Source organism: Rousettus aegyptiacus, unplaced genomic scaffold (assembly GCF_014176215.1).
Source record: "Rousettus aegyptiacus isolate mRouAeg1 unplaced genomic scaffold, mRouAeg1.p scaffold_m13_p_6, whole genome shotgun sequence".
NCBI lineage: Eukaryota > Metazoa > Chordata > Mammalia > Chiroptera > Pteropodidae > Rousettus > Rousettus aegyptiacus.
The window spans coordinates 44,131,981-44,150,481 of NW_023416309.1; the positions used below are offsets into that span (position 1 = coordinate 44,131,981).

The window sequence follows — 18,501 nt, forward strand, 5'->3', positions numbered from 1 at the left end:
ACCATATATCTTATTGCTCTTAAGATTAGAGCTAATTCATATAAAGCACCCAAAAGAGAGACAAATCATCATAGTAACATATTGTACCTATTACTAGCACAATGAATCATTTCATTTCAGAGTTGTGGGAAATGCACAAAGTGGAAGACATGGTCCTGTCCTCACTAAGTTTATAGTCCAGTTGAAGAGACACATGTGGATAATCTAGGAGATACTTCAAAGGCTAGATATTTAAAAGTTAGAATGAGTAATATATATTGCAAGGTAATTTGCAGTTCAGAGAAAGAATAAATTATTATGGATTCCATGATTTAACATTACATCTCATAGAAGATTCTGTAGTAATGTCATAATGCAAAAAGTTGGCTAAATTGGATAATTTCTACTCAATATTTCATGAGGGGTTAAACTGGTTAAACCATTGAAACCTCATATTGAGGAAACCAGTTTGCAGCCTGAGTCAATTCTTTTTACACTTTTTGCTTATTTCTTCTTGTTTTAGCTTAACAACAACAAAAAAACACATAAGTTATTCTACAAGTTTACCCTATGTGATCGATCAGATTCATAATAAATTAAATCTGTGGTTTTAGGATGACTGACCTCTAAGGTTTTTGAGGTTCGGTGTTATCTATTCATGATCTTTTTGTGTGAGACCCATAGTAACCACTGTATGTATTCCTGTATTTGATTTTCCAAGTCTGTTGTCTAGAATTAGTGATAGAGCTCAAACTGAAAGCAAAGCCCAAGGTCTAGACCAGAAATTGACAAACTTTATATAAAGGGCCAGACAGTAAATGTTTTTGCTTTGTGGGCTATATGGTCTTTATGAAAAGTACTCGACTCTTTGGCTGTAGCATGGAAGTGGCATAGAGGATGTGCAAAAGAATGGATGTAGCTGGGTTACAATAAAACTTTATTTACAAAAACTGGCAGTGTGCCAGATTTAACTTGAAGGCTATTGTTTTCAAATCCCTTCGAATCTAGCTAATGCCCTTTCCCCTGTTCGTGAGTCTAAAAATTGACTACCTAAATACATGACTGAGAAAAGTCAAATTAGACACTGACCGGGAAAGTGCTTTGAACACTATGAATCACTACCAGCTCAATTATGAATCTTTAAATCACTTCGTAGGGTAATTGCATGGTCTAAATGGATTAATGCACACAGAAAATTTAAAACTGCCCTGACAAATAGCAAGTGCTTATGAAATGTCACCAATTATTTTTATTTACTATTAGTATTATTTCTCTTGTTCATGATTTTCATGGCTTCCAAAAATACTTGGGATAGGTCATGAGTCCCATAATCTCATGCCTGAAGCCCTCAACAAGCTAACTTCATTCTACTTTTCTGGAATCTTTCTCCCCAAGCTAATTCTGCTTGAACCACACCTCTCTTTTTAATTCTCTAGAAAATACTTATTTTCTTTTGCTCTTTTTGCTTCTATGTCCTGCATGCTCTATCAGCTGCCTAAAACATACCTATGCTTTAACTTACAGCTTATCTCCTGTCTTTTCTTGACTATGAGAGTAAAATAGTAAGACAGTAAAATAGTAAGAAGGTCACATTTATAGAGAGAGTACTGTGCTCTGGTTTAGTCCTTGTTTTAAGTTCTTAACATGACTGTTCTTTCATCTTCAAAACATCCCTAATAAGGAAAGTATTACTTATTCCCAATGTACAGATGAAGAAAATAAGATTCATAAAAGTTAACTAGTTTTCTAGAGATCACACAAACAGGACCCCAGACAATTTGTCTCTAGAATGCATTCGCTCTTTATCACTACGCTGTACTCTCTTTAAATGAAGTAATATCATCTCTCTTGTAAACTCTTAAAGGAATCCTTATGATTTACTTATGCCTTATGCCGTATATGATTGTCTTCCTGTACGTGTCTGTGAACTTTTAGCTCCTTGAGGGCATCCTTGTGCCCTAGGCATGTAAGGCTGATAATCGGGAGATCCACACAGGGATGTCTGTTCCATTTTAATGTTGAAATATTTGCATGGCAATTGGTTATTACCACTATCCCAAACCCTCCAAGCACCTCACCCACCAATCCAGCTGTGCTGATCCCGATGTTTGGAATACCTGCTTCTCCTTACAATCCAGCAACTAACCAGTTAATACCTAGTACCTAGCACAGCAGCCTCCAAATCCCTGCTCAGGCATTGAGATCCCCACCCATTCGGATTGGTCATTGTCATGCCTGGATATTTTTAACATCAATCCATCTGGCACTTTTTAAAAAAAAATCCATTGTAGGTGCTTATGAGTATATGCTGATTAAAAGAGAAAATAATGGCAGGCAGGAGAAAGAAAACAAAAAAGATGCCAACATTGGAGAACGGTGGCATTCTAGTACCAGCAGTGGTAGCAAGAAAATAACCATCAATGTCACACAGTAATTATGGCATCCCAGTGAGTTTAACTGTGCATCAGAAACCCCCTGCATGTTTTAGAAGCAAGGCACTATGCAAATGAAAGGCAGATTATGATTTTTAATCACTTAGCATCCAAGCACACCTGTGACTGTCTTGGAGAGCAGCTATAGAGATATGGGCTCCCCATCACCACTGCCATCATCAACTAGAGAACATTCCTTTTGTTTGTCGCTGCTCTGACCAATCATCGCCCCAGGCTTTCCTGAATCCTGTAGCAACAGGAGTCCTGTTTAAATCTAAAGCATGAATCCATCCCCCCCCCCCCCCCCGGGATTCTGCTGCAGAGAAGACTCTTGGTAATTTTTTTAAATGCTCATTAAAAATCATTCTGAATTCATTTTATTTCCTGGATGAAAATGGCATCACATTAGCCCTACCAGACCTGTCCCAGAAATTTGGAAGAAAATTGTGCAGAAATACAGAGTTAATTTACTCAAGTAAGCACACACCTGCTTTTTGCATTACAGAATGGTTCTATTTTCATCCCAGCAGCTGTCCCTGGGTCTGAGTTACATAAATGAATAATGCATTTAATATGTTATTAAATGGCACTGCTACCTCCACAATAACAAGGCAACTTATGATTATGTTGGACCTAAGCTCTGAATATTACTAGGATGCATTTAGTTGGTAAAACATTCTTCAATCTACCGAGAAGGAAAGAGCTCTGTAATGGCAAGGGAGTCTGTACAATTACTGAAAAGGAAACATTCTGCAAATGCGCCTTTGATATTACCAACCGCTCATCAGTAGATAGTGTCCTATTACTTCAATAACCCCAATTTCAGCTATTATCTTCCTTCCTATCTTGATACTCCTCTGTCACCTTTTCCTTTTTACCCATACCTTCTTTATTTTACTTCTGTGCTCCCTGCCAGTCTTAAAAAAAATTCAAAGGCTATAGTTTTTCTTTGTGAGAGTAAAAAAAACTGTGATTTTACTATTTAGTAGTTTTTTTTTTAACTTGTAATTTTGGGTATAATACAGATGTTTATGACTATTCATTGTACCTTAAAATGACACTATAATCTAGTTCAGTGGATCACGAACCTGTCTGGTTTTTAGAATTACTTGATGGCACTTTAAAAAATAAATGAATGTCGAGACCTCTTACCCAGGAATTATGATTTAATTGAGAACTCTAGGCATCAGTGTATTTAGTTTTTATTTTCATTTCATTTGAAATTTTCCTGGTGATTCTAGCATGCATATGGACCACTGTCCTGGTGGTTAAAACTAATGTTGTGGAATCAGATTGCCTTGTTTGAATTCAGGCTCTAATATACTATATGAACTTGGGCAATTTACCCAATCTCTCTCTAATATTTGGGTTCTCTACCTGTAAAATAGGGAAAATGATAGAATCTTCTTCAAAATGTACTTGGGAGGATTAAATGAGATAATGCATTCAAAAGAGTCTGGCATATTATAAGAACTTAGCGAATGTTAAAATATCAAAAGCTAGTAAAAAGTATTTAAAATATTAACCTTATAAAGCAAGTTCCGTGAAAATAGAAGCTATACTATTATTGTCAAGATTATCTTATGATCAAATTCAACCATGTCTATCCTTTTCTTAAAATCATTCGAAACTTCTCAAGTTTAAAGTAGGGGTCCATGACTTGGTTGCTATGCAGTTTCAAACCTCAACTATTTCTCCTGCCCAACATACTTCCTGAGCTCAGGCAACACTAGCCTGTAAGCTTGCAAGTCTACAGGCTTTTGATTGTTCATTCTGCCCACAGTGTTCTTTCCTCCTGTCAAGCTTCTACTTATTCTTTAAAAATCACCTTAGAAATCATGTTTTTTTTTTTCCCCTTTAAAGTGGTCTCTTCCCTTTTTTCACAGCAGTTATCATATGCAATGACCAAGGTAGAACTGGAACTTTAGGTTTGCTTGTAGGTGAGGCCAGTCTTATTGTCACTGAGCTAAGTGTCCTTCATTTGCTATCACAGTGAAAAGAATCTACACAGTTTAATATTTTCAGATTGTACTATATGCCTTTGTTTTCAAGAGAAAACTGCTTTGCTACAAAGATATTTGACTTAATCAAACAAGAAATGGAGCAAGCCTCGGGGAGAGCAAAGAGGGCTGCTTCTGGGTACAGTGTATGGCTAAGACTTAAAACCTTCCTAGACTCAATGGGCCCATTTTTCAAAAATAATCCTATGTAGTAGCCGAAATGCCAATATTCAGAAAGAATCGAGTCCCAATGCTGACTAAGCAGGTTCTCCAAGCTTCTCTTCTCAAAAGAAGAACTTTAAGGATTTTCCCCTTAAGCTGAGTAAGCAAACCTTGGAATTAGGGGGCTTCCATGAGACAAAGACTAGGTGAAGGATGAAAAAAAAAATCTTCTTGCAATAAACAGGATAAAAGCACAAGTCATTTGATTTGAATGGTAAATGGAATGTGACTTTGTTTTAAATGCCAACTTGATGAAATGGGAACTATAGTCATGTTAATTAAACTATAAGACTTAAAATTAAGAATTATGAGAATGATTCACAGAATCCACTGTCTAAATCAACTAATTGTATGCCTAATTTATAGAAAGAAATTTTCCTTTTTTTTTTTTTTTTGAGCACCTGCACTCCAAGGAATTCTAATTAAGAATCATTTCAAATTGGTCATGGACAGGTCAGAGCCCAAAGAGATCTCAAAGATCATTCAATACACAAAAGGGAAAGGGGATACAGTTTCGAGAGTTTCCCAAGGTCACACAGGGGACAAGTAGTGTTTCTGGGCCTCTCGCCACTATGTCATCCCACCTGGATGAGAATCAGGAATGCCAACATCAATCTGGGCAAGAACAGCAAGATGATGGACTAGTTCTCTACATACAGTGACATTCATTTTATTCTTCATTTCTCAACCCCAGCACCATCCCATGAAAAATGTGGAAAACCATGAAAGGTACTCAGAAGAGTCAACTTTGTAGCAACAATTATCGAGTCTCTGCTGTGAGGCTGCACCGCGCTCCGCTAGAAAACAGCTGTGTGAGCCCCTGCAGTGCTGCGTCGGTAAGTAATGCAAGCCATTTCCTTTCTGTGGACTTTAAACACATGCACCCCTTTTAAGACCAATTATTCTCCATGATTCACACTGACAAATATCACAGAGAAAATCAGACCAAACATCAAATTCCCCACGAGGCACAGAAATGCAGTCACCTGAGAAATGACCACAGTCCCCAAAGACGCTGGAAATGGCAACTCCAGGGCAATGGCGGGTTAGCCAGGATCTAAGTGCTTCTATGGCTGATTCAGGGGGAAATATGTTTACAGAAAGCATTTAAAAACATTCCAAATGTATATTGACAGTAAGAAGATTACTATTTTGCTAGAATTAATGTGTATATATTTTTTCTGGACTCATTAAATGTTCTTATAGAGATACTAAATTAATGCTATATTAAAAATCATTTTTTTAAGCTTCCTGAGTAAATATCCCCATTGTCTATTGAGAAAGTAAACCCCGAGGAACAATAAAAGCTGTCATTTTACATTCTTCCTGGAGGAATTAATGGCTCCTCTAAAGAAACTCCACAGGCAGAAATTTCTAAACACACCTTTTTTTTTTTTTAACACATCTAGAAATATCTCTAGCTTAATAGCAAAGAAAAAAAAATCTGTCCCTTGAGAAGATTATCTTGGTTTATTAGAATAAACCACCCCAATGCCCACTTTATTTTATATTTACAGAATTTTTTTCTGGTTGGCACAAAACAAGAAATGTCCTAGTTAATTTAGCAACTTAAATTTGTAGCATGTTCCCTGGATCCCAAACAGTATAAACAAGACATAACCATATATAAGTACAGCTAAATGAGCTTGTGCTGTATGTGTGCAAACTGAGATATGTACAGACACCAATGGAGAAACAAAGAGAAATGAATTTGGGGTTATTTCAGCACTACCATGCAAGAAAATATACAAATGAATACTGACTTTATTTTATTTGAATAAAAGGAACTCGTTCACTAATCAGGTAAATGTGTTCTCTGCCTTGAGCAGTACTGAGAACAGAATGTGTTTTGATGTACACTGGTTTTAAATATGTGATTTTATGAGTCTATGAAAGTTAGTATTTCAGTGTTACAGATGAGAAGACAAAGGCTTAGACTAATGACCTAGGTCTGAGGATTGCCGTAACTCTTAAGTATCAAACAAATGTCTAGACTATCTGCTAGGCATTTTGCTGTATGCTACATATATAGTATTATATTTAATCTAATCCCAAAAGCAAATAACAATATTTTATAGGTGAGGAAATAAGACTACAAGAAATGAAGATAATAGTAAATGGTAGAGGTTGGTTTAAAACTTTTATTTGTTTCATTCTAAAATAATTCTGTTCTTCACCAAACAAAACAGTCCTCATTACATTTCACTCTCCATCCATAACAAGCTGAGGCCGCAGGGTCAGCCTTTTTGCTTTCCATGGAATGGTTTGTAGAAGGTGTGAGGGCAAAGGCTAAATAAAGGCAGGGAGCTTACAGTGGAGAACACAGTGGAATTTGGTTCACATGCTAATTCATGGGCCAAAGACTAAGGACTGGTCTCTGCAGCCACCAGGAGGGACATTCTGCACCCATTTCATCTCTTATTACAACTATTTCTAAGTCCAAGGCAACAGCTAAAACAAAAATCCCACAACCATTCTACACAGTGAGCTGATAGATACTTTGGCATCCCCTCAAAACAGCATTTCTATTGAGCATAATATTAACCGATGCCAGACTGTTTCCATCATGGTGCAGTGAGTAAACCTGAGAACACTGCTCTATATAGAGTAATAAGCTGACTGTGAAAGCAACCACAACCATTTATAAAGTGAGGCATTAAGAAGAAAAAAAAAAGTAACATTCGCCTGCGCGCTTTTAACTTAAGTCCCAGAAAAAGTGACATTGGGAGATTTGCTTGTTATGCTTGACTGACAAGGAATGATTGTTTACTAGACCCCATTCATTTCAAGTTCCGACTGCATGACGGCACATGTGCTCCACTGTAAGGGATAGGGTGAGGCGGTGAGGCGGTGAGGCATCTGGGAGGTAACATTTATGGAGGCTCTCACTCTCAGACTGACCTCGCACTTGTGACTCCTCTGCGCTTTACCTCAGCCCGAAACTCATACAGATTCTGTGCCGACTGAGCAGGTGATGCCCATGGATGGGTTAAAACTGGCATTGGAGAGACAAAGGGTGCACGCTGGCTCCTGAATTCTACAGACCTTCAGGCACTGATGGTGAGGCTTGTCCTTTAGGAAACCACCAGTGTGGCCCTTTCGCCCAGGTCATCTCTTTTCTTCTGCATGAAATGACCTTCCTCACCTTGCTTATTTAGGAAATCCTACTTACCCCTCCTCTCAGCTACAGAATCCACTGGCATTTTTATTTTAAAGGAGGATAGCAGTTAATAAAATGAACCTCTAATGTGTGGGACTCAGGCACTGTGCGAGCAGGAAGCTAATGTTTTTACCCTTATGAGGGAGATGTCTGGCAATGCCAGGATACTCAGGTCCAAGAAGTAACCAGTTGCTGGGTGAAGTTTCCTTTACAAGTTGCTGAAATCCCTCTAATTGCCAAAAGAGACTATTTTTCTATGTATTTAATAACAATTACTATGGTAGGAGAATGTTAACCGTAGCAGTGTTTACAGAGGCAGAAAAATAGGAAATGAGCAAAATGCCCATGAAAGAGGATGACTAAATAATCCCAGATGCTTTAATACCATGGAATTAAAAGTAATTAGGTGGGAGGAGCCCTATATACTCTGGTTTAGAAAGATATTTAAGATATATTTTAGAATGAAAAAGGAAATAGAACAACAATGTGCCTAGTAGGAATCATGTATAAAAACAACCTCTCAAATTAATTTTGTATTTTTTTGGCATATTTTTCATGAGCAAAGGAAGTGTTTGGAAGTACACATATTGAACAGATCATAGCTGAGTGGGAAACAGTAGAATTAGAGTGATAATCTTAATTTTTAGATGCAGAAAAGATGCATACTTTTTTTTGTAATTAAATATTTTTAAGTAGAAGGGTAAATGTTTAATAGCAGCACTGTGATGGCTAAATGTTAAATGCGGAATCTGTGCTTATGAAATGCCTCCGAATCAATACATAGCCAAGTGACATCTGAGATGAAGGGCTCAAGTGACATTAAGAAAGGAAGAAAATTCTTTTTCAATTTTATTTACATTTTACTTCTTACCAACTCTTGAGTTGGCTACAGGCACTATAAATGGGAAGCCGATGGTATAAGGTCTTCTCTGAAGATACCCTGTCCCAGGTAAGTGACCTCTTGGTCCTAATGAAAAATGCATAGTTTAGATAACATGCTGATCAGTAGGGTTACTATTGTCACCTCCTCTCACACAATTTAGCCCACTTGGCTCTATGCAGGTGGTCACCCCTCCACCTGCGAGCACCTTGCTTTTGAGAGCAGGGCACTTACCGTACCTGCCTATGGCTGGTATTTATCATATGCTCTCTTTAGAGGAGCTCGCTCACTGATGCTGATGGTTTTCTACAAAAAGTTTGCATAGGATAGATGAAACCAGTAGATATCATAACCTAAAAATTCTTCAGGGTCAGATGCTATATCATGTGATATGAACAAACCTCTGAAAAGTGGAGGTCGAAATCTAGGAAGCAATGTTTTTGATTTTGTGACTAAGAAATATAACTGCATTGACAAACATTTATATACCTGGAAACTTATCACCAAATCACATTTTTAACTTTAATTTTAATTTTATAGGAAATAGATGAAAAATTCCATTGAATAGGAAATTATAATCTAACCATTGCTAATGTTTTATTTTCTATGAGTCGGAATTTATTTAGATTTCACATGCTGTGCTTGTCAAAGGACTGGTGAAGCCTACTTAGGGGTAGCTTAAAAAGATTTGTGTGTATGTATATCCCTGTGTATATATGTATACATTCATTCTGCTTTATTCCAGTAACTCAAGTAGCATCTGGAACAATTTAGATCTGTTGGCACTTCAGTGTCTTCTCATCAATACCAAAGAGAGGGTAATGTAACTTCTTTGACTGATAGAGGTCGTAAAAAAAAAAATCAATTCTGAAATTAGCTTTAGGGGTTTCTGATGCCCTTTACAATGTCTAAACATGCTGGTACATACGAGTAATAAAAGTTCAAGTTATTCAAGTTACTTCAATATAAAGTAGTTATAATATTGTTTAGTTATTTCATCATCTCTTTTCAATTACTTCCCATGGTATGAGATGCTGGAGACCTCATTGACCCATTGCTGTCAAAATGTTATTTTCATTTTCTTCAGATTTTGTGTCATGGCTCAAATAAATCACAACTTATTCCTTTATTCAAAGGTTTAGAAATCTGTAACATCAGGAGAACAATATTTGAGGTAATTGTCTTTGTGTTTTTCTCTTCCTTTTAAAGAGTAGGATATTTATTTTGGTAATCTTTTAAAATTAATAACAACTTAACATTTTTCAAATGCAGAGAAGTACATAAGTGGAAATGTGGAAGTCCTCACCTCTGTATGAAGCTGGTATGAGAAACGAGAGTAGAAATTGCCAAGTAAAACTGGCCTGTCCGTGAGGTGCCTATCTCTCTCTCCCTCACTCCCTTTCTTTTTCTCTCCCTTCTTCCTTCACTCCCTCCCTCTTTTCCTTTCCCTCTCTTTTTAACTTTTTAATATCAAATTTTAAAATGCGCGCAAATGAGAGAAAGTCGCACAATAAATTATCACGCCTCCATTATCATCGAAAATTATCAACATCTTTCCCTTTTGTAATATTTTAAAGCAAATCTCACACATGATGGATCTCTAAAAGATAAGGTTCCTTTTTTTTAGCCTAACCAAAACACTTCAATATAATAATTATAATGTAATTTGCTCATATAATACATATAGTATAAATATTTAGACTTAGATTTAGATGTCACCTAACATCACCTGTGATGGTTAATCTTATGTTAACGTGAATGAGCCACAGGGTGGCCAGATATCGGGTCAAAAATTACTCACACGGTGTTTTGGGATGAGATTAACATTTAAATCAGAAGGAAAGCAGACTGCCCTCCCTATAGTGGGTGGACCTCATCCAATCCATCAAAGGTCTGAGTAAAACAAAAAGGCTGACCTTCTCCAAAGAAAATGCTTCCTGTCTGACTGTCTTTAGCTGAATATTTTTCTTTTCTTGTCTTTACACTAAGACAGAAACATTGTGTATCCTTGGATTTTGAGCCTGCTGACATTCAGATAGAGACTAAACCATTGGCTTTCCTGGTTTTCATTCCTTTAGACTAAGACTGAAAACACACCATCAGTTCTTCTGGGTCTCCAGCTTGCCAACTCCCCCTGCAGATCTTGGTATTTAGATTTGCCCTCTACCTCCATAATTACATGATCCAGTTCCTCATATCTATCTATCTATCTATCTATCTATCTATCTATCTATCTATCTATCTATCATCTATCATATCTATCTATCTATCTATCTATCTATCTATCTATCATCTATCATATCTATCTATCTATCTATCTATCTATCTATCTATCTATCTATCTATCATCTATCGTATCTATCTATCTATCTATCTATCTATCTATCTATCTATCTATTATCTATCTATCTATCTGATATAAAAACAATATATCTGGAAAACTCTGACTAATATATCACCTACTCATCAGTCCATATTCAATTTCCCCAAATGGCTCAAAAACATCATTTTACAAATTGAATTAGAATCCAAATAAGTCCACATACTATTTTTTTAAGTCTATAAACATCAGTTTCGCTTATGGAGAAGTAATGGAATATTTTGCCTTTTATGGTATTTCTTAAATAAATTGGATAAGCCCCACGACACAGAATATTAAACCTAACATTTGAAAAATCTGATTCCAGATTTATAAAGATCAGAATGCATGCCTTAGATGTGTCAAGACTGGACATAGAGAGAAAAATAAAACACATTCCTACTAACACTAGTACACTCTTGAAAAGTCAATGAGCTTCTTTTCTGACTCCAGATTCCACATCTATAAAACAGGAAATACACACATGAAATATTTATCTGGCTTTCCTCACAAGAATGCAGTGAAGGTAAAAGGTAGCCTCAAGCGATAAAATAGTTCTAAAATAAAGTACCCAAAATGAAGAGATTCATATATTATCATCATTGTTATCTTCATCTAAGAAAACTGTTTCATTTCTTTATTTGCAACTGAAATTTTATGCTCAGATGAAATTTGCAGTTACTACAAATCTGTGCTTCATTATTAAAATGAACAAAAGCAAATAAATTGTGCTGTACCGAAGTAGGCCTGGTCCGTCATCTGTAAGTTTAACACAAGCTGAAAAGCAGCAAAAGTTGACCTCTCAAAGTCACTGCTTCAGACACTCACCCAGTGCTATTGAGGTAACTCTGTCCCAAGCTGCAATCCTTTGAAAGAGAAGATGGATTGAACCAAAATGCTGGCAGGCACTGACCATTGCTGTGTCTCTCATAACCATAGTCACTGTTGGGGAAAGAGCCAAGAGAAACCTTTCAGTAGGTGGTAAAACTGCTGAGAATAATTTCATGTTAGTCCATAGCCAATTTCTACTCTAGTCAGTCAAAAAAACAAAACAAAACAGAAAAAGGTATTCACTTAATCAATGCCTTTCCAAAAATGAAACTTTTAATTTTCTCATGGGATATCTAACAAGTACCCATGAAGATATTCTACAGAACACATTTTCTGAAATGCTTCCGTGGAGGTAAGAAAGATGTGTGTATAGAGATGAAGGCTCGATGCTCAATAATTCCCAGTAAACACCTTTAAGCCGAGAGAATAGATGATGTTCTTGTCAGGAGAACTGATTGGGCTTGGGCCAGAGAAAGCTTCAATTAGTAAACAGGCAGTGGTGGAAGCTCAATCCTCAGTGTAAAATTTCACCGAAGAGTTTAATGCAGCCACATGTGGCACGGTCCTCATTAGTGCTAATGTCTTTGGGGTGCTCTTCCAAGACATCTGGATCTGCCAGGTAGAGCCGAGCCAGGTCTCTATGTGCACAAGCCATATGCTTCAAAGTCACGGCAGAAAAGGACATGTCCTTCAGGAGTGTCACAAGCATTCCCCCAAGGAAAAGTTTTGTCCCAGTCAGTTAGCACTGCCGGTTGGGACTAACCACTTTAAATCTTCTCTCTAGTTTAGAAATAGTCAAAGCCTTTTCTCTCAGCCTCTTCTCATTCTTGCCCCCAGGGGTCTCTGAGTAGCCTGATATTCTTGGCTTCTGGAAGATGAACTTGGGCACAGAGGATGACAACAAATTGCACCTCCACATGCACAGACAAATCGCAGGCAGCAATCAGCAAGCATTAGTATGAATTGGCTCATCTGTGTAATGGAGGTGAGATGCTGGCACATAAGGGTTGGGAAGGAAGAAACAGGTTCAGCTAAGGGGCCTGGCACCAGGCAGCTGGCACTTAAGATTCTGCACATACTAGCTGGATTTGGTGCTGGTTCAACACAGCATGGGTAGAAAGACTTCAGAATTGCTGCCTACAGGACACCCAATGTTCATATCAGGGAATTACTTTACAAATGCTGGAGAATGACAGGCAAGGTCATCTGGGGGACTGTCCAGGGGAGAACCAAGGCAAGAGGGAACATTCAATGACAACCACAGTTCATTATACTACTATCAGTGGAATCACTGAAGCTCTAGCTACTAGTAGAAACTCAGGATGAGCCTTCCAAAACATTTCCAGAAACAATGCAGATACAAGAATCCCCTTTGGACAGAAAACCTTACAATGGCCTCATTCACAATTCATTTCCCTCTTCTCATAATACATTTTATTGGTAGGAGTAGCAGATTCCAACCACAAATGATGAAGGAATTGGGCCAAGACTGAGAAGTGAGTGAGCTGGGAAAAGAGAGAAAACCAATTGCTTTTCTTACCCTGCGTTCTCTTCACTCTAGTCTAGCTTAAAATTGAAAAATAAAAACAACAAATGGCAACGACAACAAAAGACTGGCTTATTTTGGAACCGCATAGAAAAGATTTCCAAAGGAAGAAATTATTTCAGGAGAAATCAAAGAATTGGAACATTTCAGCTCACTTTTCCCCTTCAGTTTTTTATGAGAGGATAAATTTCCTCTCTGCACGAGAATGACTATTTGATAAGGCCAAAGTTACACCACTAAAATAAAATGATAACTTCTTTAAAAATCCTCCTTGAATACAGTGGAAGAAGAAGCAGCATTATAGCTTTGGAAAGAGGGATCAGATGTATGACTTAAAAATTCCATGGACGTTTTCCCTATAGATGTATTTCAGGATGTCAATCCTGAAAGATAGGAGGACAGGGATAAAACATTTTGTCATTGTAATAATGTTGCACTGACTAAAACAGAAGTCACCCTTGAAAAGGCCCCTATAGAATTTCTTGTGAGCTCCAAGGTAACAAGCTCTGTTGCCTTCTGGCTAAGGACAGAGACATCCGGCACAGGCTCTTGGCTTGCTTGGTTTATCAAGAGGGAAAGAGGGTAACCACCTTGGGTTATCAGGTTGGGAGCCAATTTTACCAAGCCTGCTCACTCAGCACTATTTGTTCAAACATCTTCAGAGGTCTACCTCAAGAGAAGACTTTCTTTTATTAAGATATATGTTACATGTGGACACAGTACCTCAGTCCACTCATTCATATTTTGATGGTCAGATAGGTGAGCAGTGATTGCTATACAACTAGAATAAATTGTTAAAGGAATTGTTTTGGTTTTCATGTAGGTCAAGTTTTAATCATTTAACACTGACAGGTTTATTTAGCAATTGCTTTCTCTAAACTAAAAACATGTAAAGAAAAAAGGAAAAGGAAAAATAAGGAGGGGGGGAGGAAGAGCAAATGAGATGGCTATGATTAAGGGAGTTACTACCTACTCAGCCTCAATAATTTTTTAACCTCACCTGAATGCTAAACACTGACTTAGAACAAAGCAAGGGTATCGCTGACCCCACGTTAGCTCTCTGCTTGTCAAATACTCCAGAAAACCCACCACAGCACTGAGTTTATTGAACTAATCTAAATGTCTCAGTCACTCTTCCAGTTGGAATTAGCTTAATCTCAGAAAAGGGAGATGTTTCCTTTACCACTAGGTTCACAGAGCCATAGACTGGCAATGACCTTGAACCCTTCTTTATATTCAGTAATGTCTTCTATGGATCACATAAGCAATAATCTGCTAACCACTGACTGAAAACTTGCTACCAAATAAAGCCATCATTCCACTACCAGGAACCATAGACTCCAGAAAGTTTTTCCTTGAGCACAAATGTGTTTGCTCTCTGAAAATTCCACATTATTTTCTGTGCTGCCATTTGAAGCAACTCAGGGTGGATCTGGTCTCTTTTTTCATTCCAAGAGCTATCAAATACGTGAAGATAATTACTGGCCAAGTTCTGAATCCTTTTTAAATCTAAAGAAACTCCTGGTTTTCCCATATGCACATGTACAGAGATAGTACGTCATAATGTCCCAAAGGTAATTTCATAAAATATGAGGCCTGTCATTTAGGTTAATATGTGTTCATATTATTTTGAATCTAAGTGTTCATTAAGACCCCCGTAGATGTGATATGCTGAAGGACTCCATGGGATAACAGCATGGCTCACCAGTCAAAATCAGCCTCTGTGCAGACACAGGGCTCAGATTCCATAGCTCCCGCATATTTTCCTTGCATACATTTCCGCTCTGATTTTCGCTTCTTATATATCCTTTTTGCTCCCATGATGCAGGCTTCCCCCTGTAAGGAGACAAGGATCTCACACACTTGAGCACCACTTGGACCTTCCCTGCTCCACATCGGGGCAGTTTAAGGAGATGTTCTCAAACTTTAATGAAATCTGGACTTAGATGGTCAGCTCTGCGCTAACAGCATTTTTGTTAATGTCTAGAGCTCTAATATAGAATGGGACTCATAAAAGCATCTTGAAAAGGCTTTGGGGCGTGTGTCAAAAAATGTCCTTAACTCCTTGTGTATTCAGCAAACCTTTCCTTGGCAAGGTATTAGGCACAGTGCTTGCTGTGTGGGAGACAGATAACTAAGACTAGGTGTATAACAAGTATACTGCCAACGGATCTGTAATAATTAAGTTCAATTCTCCTATAAGAAAAGATTTATACATTTGGTCATTTATGAGCATGTGAAAGAAGAGTACTGCTAAGAAATATACATCCATTTTGCCCCAATTTATCGTGCTTCTGCCCACACAACTTTATGGCACTGATTTTATGTCTGTCTACCAGACAAGCAAGAGAAATAAATTCAGTGTTTCTCAAAAAGCTTTGAATATCACTAGGTTTATGCATCTCAAAGGGGAAAATAGCAGCAATGTAAATGAGCAATAATTTTTTTGCTGAGTCTCTGAATAGAGTGGGTGATTCTAGCTGATGTAGCCCTCACTGTCAAACACAGCTTTCTTTGTCTGTCTAAAGGACCAGAACAGAGTTTTGTCTAAGCGACTATAAGTTGTCTTTCTTGAACAAAATCGCTTTAACCAGTTCTATTCCACATCTACATGTAAATATATTACTTAGTTTAGGTTTGGGGTATATGATGCGTCACTGCCTGAATATGGTGATGGCTTTGCAGCAAGAGCCTATACCATATCCATTGAGAGACCTGAAGGATGACTTCTGCCTTGAGAAATCAAAGGAGAGATGCTTTCAGTCAAGCATTTTGATATGAGATGAGCAGCTGAGGGGCCAGGATGAAGGGAAAGTTTCCTATTAATAATTCTGCATTCTCATACCACAAGTACCTTGGAAAGAGGCAAGAAGTACTACCGAATCCCAGAACGTCACAGCGGTGGGGAGGAAGGATATTAGTGGCACTGCTCACAGAGCATATTTTGTTATTTAATGTCTCTGTTTGCATCGCTAGATAAAATTGAAGATCCTTGCTCACCCCTGCCTCCACCCTGCATCCATATGACATGCTCAGATAAATTACGTTTAGATCTCCGTGCTGAGTTGGTATTTCATTCTGAGTTGTAAGTCTAAGCCAAGCACATTTGAATTTTATCTCATTATATCCTAGTACAATAAAAAACAGAAATTACTTCACAACAAGCTATAAAGCCTTGAGTTTGTTCACTGCTGTGGAACACAAAACATGTAAGAAAGCACTAGATGAGCATTTTAGCTTGGAGAACCCAGATTCCAACATTCGAAATAACTAGCTTGCACCACCCACACACCCACGCCTCTCATCCAGGACTCAACTTCTCTGTTTCTCCCACCTGGCTGTGCAGCTGCCAAGGTCTGTAGTCCTCCTCGGCACAGCGTCTATCGAAAATGGACTTGTAGTCGACTTTGACCAGCTGCCATTCAGAACGGTGGCTAAAGTGTCCAAACACTCTACAGAGTTCATAACGACAAAAATAATCGTAATAACAATGCCAAGTTAGAATGACAGCTAGCATTTGCTGAGTTTTTACTATAAACTGAGAATAATGCTGAGCGCATTGCATTGTTCATATATTTAATCCTTGAAACACACTTATGAAGAGGGTCGCTAGTATTGGTTCTACTTCACATATGGGTAACTTGAGGCTCGAAGAGCTGTGTTAACATATAAAAACCAATGTCCGATCACTAAAGAACTAGAAGAGTCAGACACCAGGGTGTTTGGCTTAAAAACCAACTTCTATATATTGTACCATAGAAAGGTTAACAAAAACTGCAATCAATCAATCAATCAATCAATCAATCATTGAGAAAATCACAAATGCTGTACTCTTCATGGCCTGAGATTGTACTTCTATGTTCTCTTGCTAACAATGTACGTGGTTCCGATGGCTTCCATGCTATTTTACCTTCTTACCAGTCGCTGGGGAAAATGGCCAGCAGGGCAAGTGGTTTGAACTGTTTCCTATGCTGTGCATTCTACTCTCCTTACTGAGAGAGACTCATATTTAATGAGGTGTTTGAATCACCAATTGTAGATGTATATAAAAGCCACAAAGCAGCCTTTTCAGTCAGCTTTTAAAATCTGTGTTTTGCAAATATGACAACTGAATAAAGACAAATTATGAAATAAATTGCTAATCTAGCTATGTTTACCATGGCTCGAAGTGTAGCTATTAGGCAGATTAAATTTTTGTTGATCTTTTCTATCATGAAAAGAAAGGAGGGAAGAAAAAATCATAAAATGTATTGACTATTCACTTTGATTTTAAAATCTTCATTGATAATAGGATCAACTACTTTAAAACCATCCTTCTGTTTTCCATCTCCAATTTTCTAGGGGAAGAGAAAAGCGCAGTTTCATATTTCAAATTCAAAGCTCATGTTTTGAACCCCATAGGCAGGCAAGTCATTAATCAAGTCTTTCACAAATTAATGATCATCTCTTTCCAGACAAGAATGAGTGCAAATGCAATTTCACGAGAACAGATTGTTCTCAGGGTTTCCCTAATATGCCTCAAAATTGGGTTAGGTAAAGAGCCAGGAATAAATAAAAGCCTGTATGGGGCTTTGCTCAAGCTCTGTGTTCTGCTTTAAAGTGAAATCATTCTCATATGTCTGTGATTTTTCTATATATCGAGTTTGTCTATTATTCAAATTTTTAATGTATAGTTTTATTATCTATTGAAATAATATTTTCTATCGATAGAAGAAGAAATAAGCCATGCCCTTAGGCCACCAACCCTCAATGTGGGTCTCCTAATAACTAGCAAATAGCCAAGAAAATTGCTGCCTACATTTTTCTTTCCTCTTCCCTAGGGAACCATTACGTCAGATGTACTGACTTTGCTAGCAACTTCAGACCTAAGTGCAGTAAAGTGAACAGGCTTAGCTAAAAACCATGTTCCTAGATTAATATTAAGACCAGGAGCCAGCACAGTTTTTCACTTACGTCATGATAAGAGTTTCTTCCCCAGGCTCACCCAGAACTCCATCCACAAAGAGTGGAATAGATGTGAAACTGTATTTGCTCCAAGATCTCCCTTCATCAAAACTCAACCTAATGACAGGAAAAAAAAAAATAAGTCATC

The 18,501-nt window shown here is 37.6% G+C and overlaps 1 protein-coding gene across 9 annotated transcripts in view; it reads right to left on the reverse strand.

The window, feature by feature from the left end:
- SORCS1 (sortilin related VPS10 domain containing receptor 1) overlaps nucleotides 1-18,501 on the reverse strand; it is a 455,635-nt gene that overhangs the window by 68,930 nt on the left and 368,204 nt on the right. For all 9 annotated transcript variants that reach the window (XM_016144037.2, XM_016144032.2, XM_016144035.2 and 6 more), the window contains exons 14-17: nucleotides 18,363-18,470; nucleotides 16,744-16,861; nucleotides 15,115-15,245; nucleotides 11,861-11,974 (exon numbers count right to left, since the gene is read on the reverse strand). In XM_016144037.2, coding sequence (XP_015999523.2) covers nucleotides 11,861-11,974; nucleotides 15,115-15,245; nucleotides 16,744-16,861; nucleotides 18,363-18,470 — 471 coding nt within the window. The remainder of the gene's footprint in view (nucleotides 1-11,860; nucleotides 11,975-15,114; nucleotides 15,246-16,743; nucleotides 16,862-18,362; nucleotides 18,471-18,501) is intronic.